This window comes from Pristiophorus japonicus, chromosome 6, assembly GCF_044704955.1.
Source record: "Pristiophorus japonicus isolate sPriJap1 chromosome 6, sPriJap1.hap1, whole genome shotgun sequence".
Taxonomy (NCBI): domain Eukaryota; kingdom Metazoa; phylum Chordata; class Chondrichthyes; family Pristiophoridae; genus Pristiophorus; species Pristiophorus japonicus.
The window spans coordinates 240,776,395-240,791,416 of NC_091982.1; the positions used below are offsets into that span (position 1 = coordinate 240,776,395).

The 15,022-nt window shown below is 46.6% G+C and overlaps 1 protein-coding gene across 1 annotated transcript in view; it reads right to left on the reverse strand.

The window, feature by feature from the left end:
- dhx36 (DEAH (Asp-Glu-Ala-His) box polypeptide 36) overlaps positions 1-15,022 on the reverse strand; it is an 81,387-nt gene that overhangs the window by 7,513 nt on the left and 58,852 nt on the right. Inside the window, exons 16-22 of the mRNA XM_070883752.1 lie at positions 12,945-13,062; positions 9,180-9,278; positions 8,036-8,209; positions 6,683-6,769; positions 4,587-4,670; positions 2,144-2,243; positions 1,917-2,007 (exon numbers count right to left, since the gene is read on the reverse strand). Coding sequence (XP_070739853.1) covers positions 1,917-2,007; positions 2,144-2,243; positions 4,587-4,670; positions 6,683-6,769; positions 8,036-8,209; positions 9,180-9,278; positions 12,945-13,062 — 753 coding nt within the window. The remainder of the gene's footprint in view (positions 1-1,916; positions 2,008-2,143; positions 2,244-4,586; positions 4,671-6,682; positions 6,770-8,035; positions 8,210-9,179; positions 9,279-12,944; positions 13,063-15,022) is intronic.

The window sequence follows — 15,022 nt, forward strand, 5'->3', positions numbered from 1 at the left end:
TAGGCAGAGTCCCTGGTTCATATCCACTAAACTCTTCTGGAGTGTGAGAGGGAGTATTAAGTGAGCATGTGACTGCGAGAGTGCGTGTGACTGCGTGAGTAGAATCATAGAAAAATAGAATGGTTACAGCACAGTAAGAGGTCATTCAGCCCGTCGAGCCCGTGCTGGCTCTCTGCAAGAGTACCTCAAGCTAGTCCCACTCTCCCGTCCTTTCCCCGTAGCTCAGCAATTAATTTTCCTTCAGGTACTTATCCAATTCCCTTTTGAAAGCCACGATCGAGTCTGCCTCCACCTTCCTTTCAGGCAGCACATTCCAGATCCTAACCACTCGCTGCGTAAAAATGTTTTTCCTCATCTCACCTTTGGATCTTCTGCCAATCACCTTAAATCTGTGTCCTCTGGTTCTCGACCCTTCTGCCAATGGGAACAGTTTCTTTCTATCTACTCTGTCTAGAACCCTCAATCAAATCTCCTCTCAACCTTTTCTGCTCTCATGAGAACAACCCCAGCTTCTCCAGTCTCTCCATGTAACTGAAGTCTCTCATCCCTGGAATCATTCTGGTAAATCTTTGCTGCTCCCTCTTTAAGGCCTTCACATCCTTCCTAAAGTGCGGTGCCCAGAACGGGACACAATACCCCAGTTGAGGCTGAACCAGTGTTTTATAAAGATTCATCATAACTTCCTTGCTTTTGTACTCCATGCATCTATTTTAAAAGACCAGGATCCTGTATTCTTTAACTGCTTTCTTAACCTGCCCTGCTACCTTTCAATGATTTGTGCACAAATACCCCCAGGTTTATCAGTTCCTGCACCCCCTTTAGAATTGTACCCTTTAGTTTATATTGCCTCTCCTCGTTCTTCCTACCAAAATGTATTACTTCGTAGTTTTCTGCGTTAAATTTAATCTGCCACGTGTCCGCCCATTCCACCAGCCTGTTAAGTCTATCCCAACCCTTCTCACTGTTCACTATGCTTCCAAGTTTTGTGTCATCTGCAAATTTTGAAACAGTGCCATGTACACCCAAGTCCAAATCATTAATATAGATCAAGAAAAGCAGTGGCCCTAGTATCGACCCCTGGGGAACAGCATTGTATACCTTCCTCTAGTCCTAAAAACAACCAGTCACCACTACTCTCTGTTTCCTGTTAGTCAATTTTGTATCCATGCTGCCACTGTCCCTTTTATTCCATGGGCTTCAACTGTGTGTGTGACTGCGTGAGTATGCATGTGAGTGATTGTATCACGTGTGTGCAAATCCATGAGAATGCGTGTGAAAGTGGTCGTCAGGGAGACAGGATACGGTTTTAACACCTCCTTTCTCATCATAGTCGAGCGGGCTGTGGACAATTACTGTGTGATTGGCCACTTATGCGAGTTAGCCAGAGGGTGATCAGTGTCTGTAGCCCCAGTAAGAATCTTAAGACCAGCCTTCATGGGAGGAGACAAAGGGGGAGACAGGAAGTTTGGTAAAAAGGGAAGATGGGACTGTTCGGATCACATCCTGCTTCAACCTTCCATTGCCTTCAATGATCATCCCACAGGAGAGGCAGTTCAAGCAAGGCAATTGGGACAAGGTCAACGTTCCTTCATGTGTTTCTGCATGGAATTTACAGCACAGAATCAGGCCATTCAGCCCAACTATGCCAGTGTTGATGCTCCATATGAGCCTCCCACTCGACTACATCTCACCCTGTCAGCATAACCTATTCCTTTCTCCCTTATGTGCTCAGCTAGCTTCCCTACCCTATTCACTTTAAGCACTCCCTATGGCAGTGAGTTCCACATTCTCATCGTTCTCTGTGTTATAGAAGTTTCTCCTGAATTCCCTATTGGATTGAATAGTGCCCATCTTATATTTATGACTCAGGTTCACCTAGCGAGGTTGCGCTGTACATGAAATAGTAATGTTCTCACATTTTCCTCTTCTTGCTGAAACTTGGTCGGATTTTCGCCACTTTCGGATACAAGCCCGCACAGACCACGGCTTTGATCAACTTCTCGTTGTCTGTCGGAACAGAACAGATATTCTTTCAAAAGGCTGACAGGATGGTGGGAAACAGGGGGAAGGGGGGAGAGAAATAAGCACAAAAACATGTTCACCCCTGCTGAGATTTTAATGAATTTTCCTTCCGTTCTATTACCTGAATTTATATTTGCCCTGGGATCTCTGGAATTCTTGCTGCTGACAAAACCAGCCACCAGCAGATGCTCAGCAAACTGTCCTTTCATGTTATGAAGCATCTGTAGTGACGCAATAAGCAATGGGTTATTTCAGAGCGCTACTCCGGCACGTACGTTACCTTCTTTAACTACCGTAAGAGAGGGACCCCATCCACATAGTGAAAACTGGAGCAAGATCGAGAGCCTTCAATCTTCATCTTACATGTAGGATATAGCAATGTCCTGGGCACAGAAGTGACAAGTCCAACCCAAATAACAAGGCACCAATAGACTGTGCAACACAATGTCGCATAGGAACATTAGGAACAGGCGACCGCCATTCAATCAGATCTGTACCTCAACTCCATTTTCCCACCTTTGCTCCATACCCCTTGATACTCTTAACATAAGAAACAGGAGCAGGAGTTGGCCATTTGGCCCCTCGAGCCTGCTCCGCCATTCAGTAAGATCATGGCTAATCTGACCCTGGCCTCAACTCCACTTCTCCGCCCACTCCCCATAACCCTTGGCCCCTTATCATTCAAAAATCTATCAATCTCCATCTTAAACATATTCAAAAACACAGCCTCCACAGCTCTCTGGGGTAGAGAATTCCAAAGATTCACGACCCTCAAAGAAGAAATTCCTCCTCATCTCTAAAACTATGTCCCCTAGTTCTAGATTCCCCCATGAGGGAAAACATCCTCTCAGCATCTACCCTATCAAGCACCTCAGAATCTTATACATTTCAATAAGATCACCTCTCATTCTCCAAGGAGTATAGGCCCAACCAGCCTTTCTTCATATGACAACCCTTTCATCTCAGGAATCAACCTCATGAACCTTTTCTGAACTGCCTCCAATACAAATATATCCTTCCTTAAATACGGAGACCCAAACTGTATGCAGTACTCCAGGTGTGGTCTTACCAACGCCCTGTACAGTTGGAGCAGGACTTCCCTACTTTTATACTCCATTCCCTTTGCAGTGCAAGGCTTTGTTCTACAGAAATTGAGCTGGATGTTCCCGGTCCTGTTCTCTGGAACTCGCTTCCAAAACCTCTCCCCACTGTTCCAGCTTCCTCGGCTCCTGTGAATACCTTTTTAAACCTCATCGTTGGTCGCCCCTCCTGACGTCTGTTTTCCATGTCTCTTTTGGATTCATAGAATCTTACAGCATAGAAGGAGGCCATTCGGCCCATCGTGTCTGTGCTTTGAGTTATTCAACTAGTCCTACTCCTCCTGCTCTTTCCCCATAGCCCTGCAATTTTTTTATTTTTCAAGTATATATCCAATTCCCTTCTGCAAGTTAGTATTTCAGGTAGCACATTCCAGATTGTAAAAAAAAACTCTCAACTCTCTGGCTTTTTTTGTCAATTATCTTAAATTTGCATCCTCTGGTTACTGACCTACCTGCCAGTGGAAAAGGTTTCTCTCCATCTTCTCTTTCCAAACCCCTCATAATTCTGAACGCCTCCAATAAATCTCTCTTTAGCCTTTCTCTGCTCTAAGGAGAACCCCAGATTGTTAGAGGACTTGACTATTTATCTCACTGCTGTTTGTGGGGCCTTGCCACGCACAGACTGACTGCCGTGCTTCCCGCCCCCCCCGCCACAAGTAAGAACGGCGACTGCACTTCAAAAGAGAAAGTAATACATCGGCCGCGAGGCGCTTAAGATGCCCTGAGAATGTGATAAGGAGCAATGTAACTTCATTATGTCACATGTCCCATGTCGATCCTGGTCCTGAGTGGGATGGGGAGATGGGCTGGAGCTCAGAGTACATGCCTTTCACAGTAACAGTTATGCAGACTTGGGTCCAGGTTCATTTTAACTGGACGGTATTGGGGGCAATTTTAACCTAGTTTGCCGGCAGGATCGGGTGGAACAGCGGTTTTACACACCGCCCAATATGACTTTATTGGAGTGGGTGTTAAACCAGCGCTGCACCTGATGCCGTCAGTTTCTCCGACGGGCAGGTTAGGTTAAAATGGCTCCTGTATATCTCTATGAAATGGGGGTTTGACATATCAATTAGGACAAGGCATATCCCACCAGCTCTTGCTGGACCTTAATTATTACGGGTTGTTCCCGGAACCTCGCCGATAATCTCATCGAACACATCGTAAGTCCAATAATATCCAATTCCATTTTGAAAGTTACGACTCAACCTGCTCCCACCGTTCTTTCAGGCAGCACGTTCCAGATCACAACAACTCACTGCATAGAAAAAAAATTCTCATCTCCCTCTCTGATTCTTTTGACAGTTATCTTAAATCTGCGTCCTCTGGTTACTGACATTCCCACCAGTTATTCTCCTAATTACCCTATCTAATCCCTTTATAATTTTGAAGGCCTCTAATAAATCGCCCCATAACCTTCTCTGCTCTAAGGAGAACAACCCCAGATTGCTGGAGGTCGATTACCTGCAGGTTATTTGGCGAAAGGAAGTACTCCCAGCAGTAGTCTCTCTCTGACCTGAAACCTCTTCTTTTTGCTTCTTCCCATCCCTGAAAATAGAAACACTCATCAAATGGACAGCACACACTGAAAGGCTGCAACATCGAGTGCTGGCTGTGGAGAGTCGGATCTGGGATAATAATCTTTGGCAGAATCCTTTAAAGGATGAATACTTCAAAGAACGTCACTCATGTATGGTCAGAGGGAGAGAAGAGCATCTAAGACAAGCCCGATGAGAGAAGGCAGAGGCCAAAGACGGAGTGGAACAGGCAAGGAAAAGATGGATGGACAATACAAGGGGATGAACAGGAGCGGCAATGAGACAGGCACATCATAGGCAACAGAAATGAAGGTTAATGTTCATGGTTATTTAAGCTTGGACATGAGGGGGACACTCATAAATTGATAGTGTTCAACGCTTAGTGGCACCATTTAACAGTGGCTCGGAGGCATTTTGAAACTTGCACTGAGATACTTATCTCAAAAAAATATTTGGCACATTACATTATCCTTGTCAGAACTATTTACATTTAAACCTGTGAAAGCCAAAATGGAAATCAGCAAAACTCTCCATGAAGCAAGCCACCGACATCTTCAGAACCCTCAGCTCAATCTTTGCATAATGAACTTTTAGAACTGTAGGAAAAGTGATACACAACTGGCTGTAACAACTCTGCTAACTCACAATTCCCCCAATTCTCTCTCCTCATGAAGGCGCTATTTCATAGCTGGGATTGTGGGTTCACACGTCAGCCATCCACCAGTACCTGGGCTGAATGCCTATTGTTCACGTGCGAGTGAAAGTTGGCAGGCTATTCCACCCTGAGTGGAATCACAGACAAGCCCAACCCTGTCTTCACTTGACACCCACACCAGAAAACTTTCTAAGAGGTCAGTGAATGGTGTTCAGGAAAAGCTACCAGTTTCCAATTTCAGAGGAAATGGGACAGAATCGTGGAATGCAGTCCACAAGACACAGGCGGGGGTGGGGGGGAATCCCATGGAATACAAAACAGAACAAAACATATTCAAGCAAACCAGCAGGCCTTGGAAATCAGGAGTGGAGAGTTTGGCTGGTCTTCAGCCTCAGCACCCTTGAGCTGAGGGCAAATAAAAAAGAAACTTAGTCGGGGTTCCCCCTGCTTTGTTTGGTCAGATTCAGGGGAGAATCCACTAGTCTGGATTCAAGCCTCCACCACAACAAAATCATTTCTGTTTGTAAGTGGATAGAGTAAGAGTTTTGCTGCACTCCCACTTTGCATTTCCCCCAACTTTGAGGACCCCTCAAAGGGTCCCCCAACTCCGTGTTATTCCCAGTTTTATCCCGGCCTTCACCGGGTCAGCTGTGGCTCAGTGGGTAACACTCGCGCCTCGAGTCAGAAAGCTGTGCTTTCAGGACACGAGCACAAAAATCAAGGTAGACACTTCCAGAGCAGTATTGAGGCAATGCTGCATTGTGGGAGGTGCCGTCTTTCAGATGAGATATTCAACCGAGGTCTCGCCTGCCCTCTGAGGTGGACGTAAAAGATCCCATGGCACTATTTCGAAGAAGAACATTGAGTTCTCCCCGGTGTCCTGGCCAATATTTATCCCTCAACCTACATTAAAAAAAAACTAGAATATCTGGTCATGATCATATTGCTACTCGTGGGAGCTTGCTATGCGCCAATTGGCTGCAGCATTTTCTACATTACAACAGTGCCTGCACTTCAAAAGTAATTCATGGTCTGTAAAGCGCTTTGGGACGCCCCAAGGCCGTGAATGGCGCTTTATAAATGCAAGTCTTGCTTTGTTTCTCATCCTTTAAAGAAAAACACAAAACAAAAAGAACCTCTGCAGACAATAATGAACAGTAACTTTTAGATCATATCAACATTTTTCTTTTGAAAAGAGAAAAGAACAGAGGCTCTATGGGCTCCGACAAAGAGTCGAAACTTCAAACGTTTACCGATCATCTCTCTCTTCAGATGCTGACTGGCCTGCTGCGACTTCTCTGCATTTTCTGTTTCTATTTCAGATTCCCAACATTTGCATTTTCTCCTCTGTATATAGTAGTACCCACCTTAAAGGCATTGACCACGGTCAGGTGGTCGCTGCGGGATTGCTTGGACAATTCGCGGCGTTTTGCATCTGCCAGTTTCTCTTTGCCCTGTCAGTGGCACAAAAGCAGGAGGGTTGAACGTTAGGCATTTATTCGCCACAGAGGAAACATCAAACCATACAAACCTCTCGCCCGGTACAACTCTGTTAGTGAAAGAATCTTCGCCTTGCACAAAATCCAAGACAAAGACTCCATCGAGAATGGTTCATGTTTTAACATTTCCCTCCACTGATCAATTACATCAATAGCGACTGTACTGTGTGAGGCACTATGAGGCACTTTGACAATGTAATAAGGTGTTGCATATGTATCTTTCCAGTCAATTTCCCCTTAACACAGCTGCAGTATTGCAGCATCTGGCGCGGAATAAGCCCCCCCAAAGAGATCAAGTTACTACTGAGAAAATAAGGTGGAGATATACAGGCATCAACACCTCTCAAAAAATAACAGTTTAAATGTACGAATAACATGTCTGTCCCAAATAGCTCTGTCATGGCTCAGACCTCATCTAATAGGATGAGCCTGTTCAATTAGATCATGGCTGATAAGAACATAAGAAATATAGCTTCATAAGAACATAAGAAATAGGAGCAGGAGTAGGCCATCTGGCCTCTTGAGCCTGCTCCACCATTTAATAAGATCATGGCTGATCTGATCTTGGCCTCAACTCCACTTCCCTGCCCACTCCCAATAACCCTCAATTCCCTTATCGTTCAAAAATCTGTCTAACTCCACCTTAAATATATTCAATGACAGCCTCTGGGGTAGAGAATTCCAAAGATTCACGACCCTCAGAGAAGAAATTCCTCCTCATCTCTGTTTTAAATGGGCGACCCATTATTCTGAAACTATGCCACTTAATTCTAGATTCCCCCACGAGGGGAACCATCCTCTCTGCATCTACCCCGTCAAGCCCGCTCAGAATCTTATATGTTTCTTGATTCCGTAATTCTCAATACCCTTGCCGAACAAAAATCTATCAATCTCAATATTGAAATTTTCAATTGGCCTTTTTGAGGGACAGTGTTCCAGATTCCCACTGCCCTTTGTGTGAAGAAGTGATTTCTGACATCACCCCTGAACTGCCTGGCTCTAATTTTAAGATTCTGCCCCCTTGTTCTGGACTCCCCCCACCAGAAGAAATAGTTTCCCTCTATCTACCCTATAAAATCCTTTAAACATTTTAAACACCTCAATTAGATCACCCTTTAATCTTCTGAACTCAGTGAATGCAAGCCTAGTCCATGCACCTTGTCCTCATAATTTAACCCCTTTAGCCCTGGTACCATTCTGATAATAGTCTTGGCACTTTACCAATGGGATCACAAATGGATCCTTGAAACTGAGACTGGTTGCGATGGTGAGAACTGGATCCAAACAGCACAATAACGCTCCAAACAGAATCATTTTCCCGATGTGGGGCTCCACTGGCAGACGAGCTAAATGGACCCCGAGCGGAGTAAGCTCTTCATTCCTGTCCAAGGCGTTCTGCGGGAAAGGGAAAAAGAAATATTTTTCAAAAAACGTTAGAAAGTTCTATGAGCCCCGCGCAACCCTGTTATGGAAGGAAAATTAAAGGAGCAAAATATCCACAGGGCCACGGTCATAACCACACCTGCACACGGGCAAAGGTTTTTCCAGAGTTTTCCCCGTTCCTTTTTCGGTCATTTTGAGATGTGCAAGTGAAAAGGAAATACGGAAGGGGAAAACATCCCACTCACTGCACCACCGGCGCACCGTGGGCTGCAGTGTGCACCATCCACAGGATTCTGCAGCGACTCGTCAAGGCTCCTTCAACAGCGGCTCCCAAACCCACGACCTCCGCCACTTAGAAGGACAAGAGCAGCAGGCCCTGTATGGGTTCACCGCCACCACCTTCCTCAAGTGGGATAAGACACCTTCCTGCAGGGAATCTCATCGCACTTCGTCCCAGTGTTGGGGTCAGGCCACGACTGAGTAAATAAAGAGAAATTGTTTCCAATGGCTGAAGGGTTGGTAACCAGAGGCCACTGATTTACGGTGATTGGCAAAAGAACCAGAGGCGACTTGCGGAAATGCATTTTTATGCAATGAGCGGTTAGGATCTGGAATGCACTGCCCGATAGGGTGGTGGATACAGATTCAATAGTAGCCTTCAACAGGGAATTGGATAAATACAGAGAATTTTTTTTAACAGGGTATGGGGAAAGAGTGGCGGTCTAACTGGAAAGGGTGGGACTAACTGGACTGCTCTTCGAAAGAGCCGGCGCAGACTCGATGGGCCGAATGGCCTCCTTCTGTGCGGTACCATTCTATGATTCTGTGACTGGACTCAGGCTGCACTGACGCGGTCAACGAGATGCCGAAGAAAAAAAATCACTTGGCACCAGCGGCTTCACAGTCCCATAGTTGGCCAGCAGGAGCTGAGCCAGTCTGTCCGTAGACTCATCCCGTCACCTTTCGGTCAGCAACTACATACCAGCTCTTTAAGGTGGGTCACGGCCAAGTTGACGGCTTCCTTTGACGGAGGCTGCATGGCCTTCTCCAGGAAATGGGCAATTCGACCAAGATTTAAAATCTACGGGAAAAAAAAAGAGCAGCTGTTTACTAAAATATATTGCCACACTTGGATGACAGCAAAGATTCCTCAGACAACCAGTATTTTTAAAAAAATGATAAAGGTTCTGACTGTATCAGAAAATTATCGTAATTTACAACTTGGGTCCTCAATGTATTCTATCTTATATCTTTAGATTAAAACTACGGGAAAGTTATTTAACTGGTCCAAATCGAAATGGCAGACATTTTATATTAAGACACAATCATGAAAAGATGACCTAATAGGCAGTCAGCAACCAGGTATCACATTTAATTACATTTCCAGCTGGAAAAGGTGAGAAAGGAACAAACAGACTATAAATGCAAGCATTCCAGCAGAGTTTCTGCAATATTCATCATCCAAGTCAGATGATACGCATTTCAAAAGGACAGCAGCCCTATACCATGTTTATGTATAAATCTGCTGCCACGGTGGAACTGTGGGCTCAAGTTTCGGCTCGAGTTGCTCCTATTTTTTTGGCGCAACTAGTTTAGAATGGAGCATCTTAGAAATTGCAATTCTCGGCATTTAGTTTGCTCCAATTCTAGTGAGTTAGAATAGTTTCATTTTAGAACAGATTTTTTTCCAAAAGGGGGCGTATCCAGCCACTTACGCCTGTTTTGCAAGTTTAAGCAGTGAAAACTTACTCCAAATTAACTTAGAATGGAGTAAGTGTAAATTTTTGTACGCTCAGAAAAACTTTGCCTACACTTATAAATCAGGCGTAGGGAATGAGAGAGGGGGGAGGAAGGGGGGTTTAACAAGCATTAAACACTTCACTTTTACAAATAAAGAGCCATCATCAATAATAAATCATAAATAAATCAATAAATCAACCAAAAAAATAAAAAATATATTTAAAAAAATCAACCAATCAAAAATTAAGTTTCTATTCACCTACTGCAGCACCGGAAGCCCTCCAACAGCGTGCTGGAACGGGGCCCCCCAGTGTCTCTCTCTCTGTCTCTGTGTTTCTGACAGCGAGGAGTGGGGGAAGAGAGGGAGGGAGGGAGAGGAGAGGAGGGAGCAAAGAGGAGAGGAGAGGGGGGAGAGAAGAGAAGAGGAGAGGGGGAAGAGAAGAGAAGAGAGAAGGGGAAGAGAAGAGAGAAGGGGGAGAGAAGAGAAGGGGGAGAGAAGAGAGGGGGAGAGGAGAGGAGACAGGGGGAAGAGGAGGGGGGGTGAGAGAGGAGGGGGGGTGAGAGAGGAGGGGGGGTGAGAGAGGAGGGGGGGTGAGAGAGGAGGGGGGTGAGAGAGGAGGGGGGGTGAGAGAGGAGGGGGGGTGAGAGAGGAGGGGGGGTGAGAGAGGAGGGGGGGTGAGAGAGGAGGGGGGGTGAGAGAGGAGGGGGGGTGAGAGAGGAGGGGGGGTGAGAGAGGAGGGGGGGTGAGAGAGGAGGGGGGTGAGAGAGGAGGGGGGTGAGAGAGGAGGGGGGGGGCGAGAGAGAGGAGGGGGGGGCGAGAGAGAGGAGGGGGGGCGAGAGAGAGGAGGGGGGGGAGAGAGAGGAGGGGGGGGAGAGAGAGGAGGGGGGGGCGAGAGAGAGGAGGGGGGGGAGAGAGAGGAGGGGGGGGAGAGAGAGGAGGGGGGGGAGAGGAGGAGGGGGGGGAAGAGGGGGAGGGGAGGGAGGGGAGAGAGGAGGGGGGGAGAGAGGAGGGGGGGGAGAGGAGGGGGGAGGGGGGGAAGAGAGAGGGGGGGAGAGAGGGGGGGGGGAGAGAGAGGGGGGGGGAGAGAGGAGGGGGGAGAGAGGAGGAGGGGGGGAGAGAGAGGAGGGGGGGGGGAGGGAGAGGAGAGGGGGGGGGAAAAGAGAGAGGAGGGAAGGAGAGGTGGGGGGGGGGGGGGGGAGACCTGGCTCTGCCCGACTTGTGTTGCGCCACGGCGAGCACGAAGACGTCTTGAGGAGACCGGAGAATCACAAGGTAAGTTTTCGGCGCCATTTTTATTCCGGAAAGTCGCCGCACCTTATAGAGATGCGCTGTTTTTCCAGAGGGTGGAAACTTGGGCCCAATGTCTCTAAGTCTAGTTGCTATTAAATAAACACAGGCCCCAAAGGTCAAAGTTTAATTGTTGTCTGATTAGGGAACTATGGAGATTGAAAATTGCAAGCGAGCATCGAGCGAAATCACCAAAGCACCGAGCATTAAAACAATGGCCCAGAAATTGCGGTCGGAGGCTTCCCGCGGGCAGATGCATGCAACCTGAAAGATATCTACAAATTTACCTGATGGTCTGGGAGGTTTGGAGACTTGTGGTCCTGGGCTTCTAGGTGAAGATCTGCGTATTCTAGATATGCGCTTTGCACGTGTCCCTGGGATCACGTGGGCTGGCCCAATCAATCAAAGTAGGGGGATCCCCATTCATACTTATACACTGAGTCAGTTTCCACATGTACGCTGACGATACCCAACTCTACCTCTCCATCACTTCTCTCGACCCTTCCATGGTCTCTAAATTGTCAGACTGCTTGTCCAACATCCAGTACTGGACGAGCAGAAATTTTCTCCAATTAAATATTGGGAAGACCGAAGCCATTGTCTTCGGTCTCCGCCACAAACTGCGTTCCCTAGCCACTGACTCCATCCCTCTCCCGAGCATCAATCTGAGGCTAATCATCATAGGCAGTCCCTCGGAATCGAGGATGACTTGCTTCCACTCTAAAAATGAGTCCTTAGGTGGCTGAACAGTCCAATATGAGAACCACAGTCCCTGTCACAGGTGGGACAGATAATCGTTGAGGGAAAGGGTGGGTGGGACAGGTTTGCCGCACGCTCTTTCCACCGCCTGCGCTTGATTTCTGCATGCACTCGGCGTTGAGACTCGAGGTGCTCAGCACCCTCCTGGATGCACTTAGAGTGGTCTTTGGCCAGGGACTCCCAGGTGTCAGTGGAGATGTTGCACTTTATCAGGGAGGCTTTGAGGGTGCCCCTGTAACATTTCCTCTGCCCACCTTGAACCAGATTGTTCGCAAGTTAGGCATCATATTTGAACCGGAAATGAGCTGCCGGTCACATATCCGTGGCATAACTAAAACCGCCTATTTCCACCTCCGTAACATTGCCTGCCCCTGCCTCAGCTCTTCTGCTACTGAAATCCTCATCCATGGCCTTTGTTACCTCTAGATTTGACTACTCCAATGCATTCCTGGCTGGCCTTCCACATTCTACACTACGTAAACTTGAGATCATCCAAAACTCGGCAGCCCGTGTCCTAACTCGCACCAAGTCACGATCACCCATCCCCCCGTGCTCGCTAACCTACATTGGCTCCCATGGAAACTGGCCTATTTTGCTGAAAATTAACGGGCAACTTTGAAGATTGAATAACTCTTGAACATCCCTCATTATAACTGCTCAACTATCAATGGCCGTGCCTTCAGCTGTTTGGGTTTTAAGCTCTGGAACTCCCTCCATAAACCTCTCCGCCTCTCTACCTCTCTTTCCTCCTTTAAGACGCTTCTTAAAACCTACCTATTTGACCAAGCTTTTGGTCATCTGCCTTAATTTCTTCTTTTGTGGCTCGGTGTCAAATTTATCTGTTTTGTCTTATAACACTGCTGTGAAGCACCTTGGGACATTTTACTATGTTAAAGGCGCTATATAAATAAAAGATATTATTATTAAGATTGAAATTGCTGAACGGCAATTATTTTTAACCTTGATCTGTAAGCAAAGCTCTTCAAGTGGCGTCCTCATGATTTCTGGTAGCTGATAGTCATCCAGAAGGCTCTCTCGCAATCCATTGTACAAGTGGTAACAGCAACCTGGCTGCACCCTAGAAGTGGACACAATAATCAAGAGTTTTAGCTGTTATTGATTGACAAGATAAACAGACATATACCACTCGCTGCAGTTTCTCCATCTGTACAAATGGTCATTGGTCTGTCTAGACAGGAAAATAAAATCCATTCTATGTGCCGTGCTGCAACTTCAGGCAATAGACTGCACTCAAGGCAATCAAGTACAGTGTCCTGGAATTAACACATGCAGTGCGACCAAACGCCGAGGCGCAGATTTGCAGTCTCAGCCGCTTACACAATTGGCAGTTTTCATCGACAGGCATTCTTGTATTGATCGTGTGCAAGCACTCCAGCACGTGATGGGGTCAAAGAATTCAACCCCTCGCTCTGGGAGCCTGATTTTTATAGGTTCCAAGAACAGACGGAGGTTGCAGGGACAGAAAACAAGATGAGCTTTGTTTTTTTTTTTATACACTCAGCGAGTTGGTATGTTCGACTGTGCTGCCTAAAAGGATGGTGGAAGCAGATTCAAGTGACTTTCAGAAGGGAACTGGCTAAATCAAGGGGAAAAAAATTTGCAGGACTATGAGGAAAGGGCAGGGGGACTAATTCAATAGATCTTTCATAGAGCTGGCACAGGCATGATGGGTCGAATGGCCTCCTTCTGTGTTATATCATTCTATGATCCCCCCCCCCCCCCTCCACTAAAGAGGTAAATATGGCACTTGGAGGGCACAGTGATTATGACAAGAGTCTTGCCTGTACTCTGAGCTGGACAACTGTCTAGCTAAGGGCTGTCTGTCCAATTGACATTATTGCCACATGCAAGCCCCGACAATGCCACAGAGACCAGGAAGTGCAGTTCTATTTACATGGATATATCGGAGTCTCAAGGTTTGGAACTGCCACATTGGTGAATATATCCTGAATAGGAAGAACAGCAAAAGTCTGTTAGTAGCAACAATTTGAGGTCGATGCAAATTAACAGGAAGGATTACATTTTATATGCAGCCTGTGGGGGCCCATAGTATACTCCTAAATGATCCAGCAAAGACAAAATGCTTGGACACGCTGGACCCAGAAAGACAGTGTTAGAAGTATAAGCGAAATATTGCAAAAACTAAATTTAAACTGGTACAAGTCAAAACTGATGTCAGAAAGTCCATCAAGAAGCGTGACTTGGAACAGGTTCCCAGGCAATGTATTGGGAAGGCAGAAACCTTGAAATCATGTAAAGTCATTTTTAGGGCGATGTTTTTAGAATCATAGAATCACAGATGTTTACGGCACAGAAGGAGGCCATTTAGGATCCTAAAAGGGGCTAGATAATGCAAACCATGACAAGCTGTTTCACATTGTCCAGAGCAGTAGAACCAGATGACACAGCCTGCACTTGAAAAGGGGAGGGGGGTGGGGGAATTCAAAACGGATCTACGGAAACAACATTTCAGCGAGCGGGTGCTCAATCCATGGAACACACTCCCGCAGGGGGGGGGGGCGGGTGGAAGCAGTTAGTATGGATTCATCCAAATGCAAATGAGATAGATCCAGTGTATGAATATTTTAAGACATGACATGGGGTAAGGTGTAGCGTGCTCGGGACGGACAGGTGACTTTGGACCAATGGTTCGTCAAGCTCTCCCCCACTGGGGGCTTTCCTCACCTCATGTCTGGGTCAGTTGTAGACTCATTGATAGAGATTGATCGCTGTGATGAGTCAACAACTCCATTATCATTGTATCATGTGACTACCAGCATGGTAGACCTTCCTCTTTTTTTTAATCCAGCAATTCCTATGTTCCTATAAAAAAATTTAATGTTTTTCTACATTATGTTACTGCTGTTTCAATTGGAATTGCTTCAATGCACCCGGCTCCTGCATTTACAATGCTAAATCCAGCTCCCAATAGTAGCTCCCAGTTTTCCTGGGCCTATTAGTCTGCTGCAGGGACAAGGGAGCTAGATTCACTAGCAGGTGCTATAACTGTCATGTGA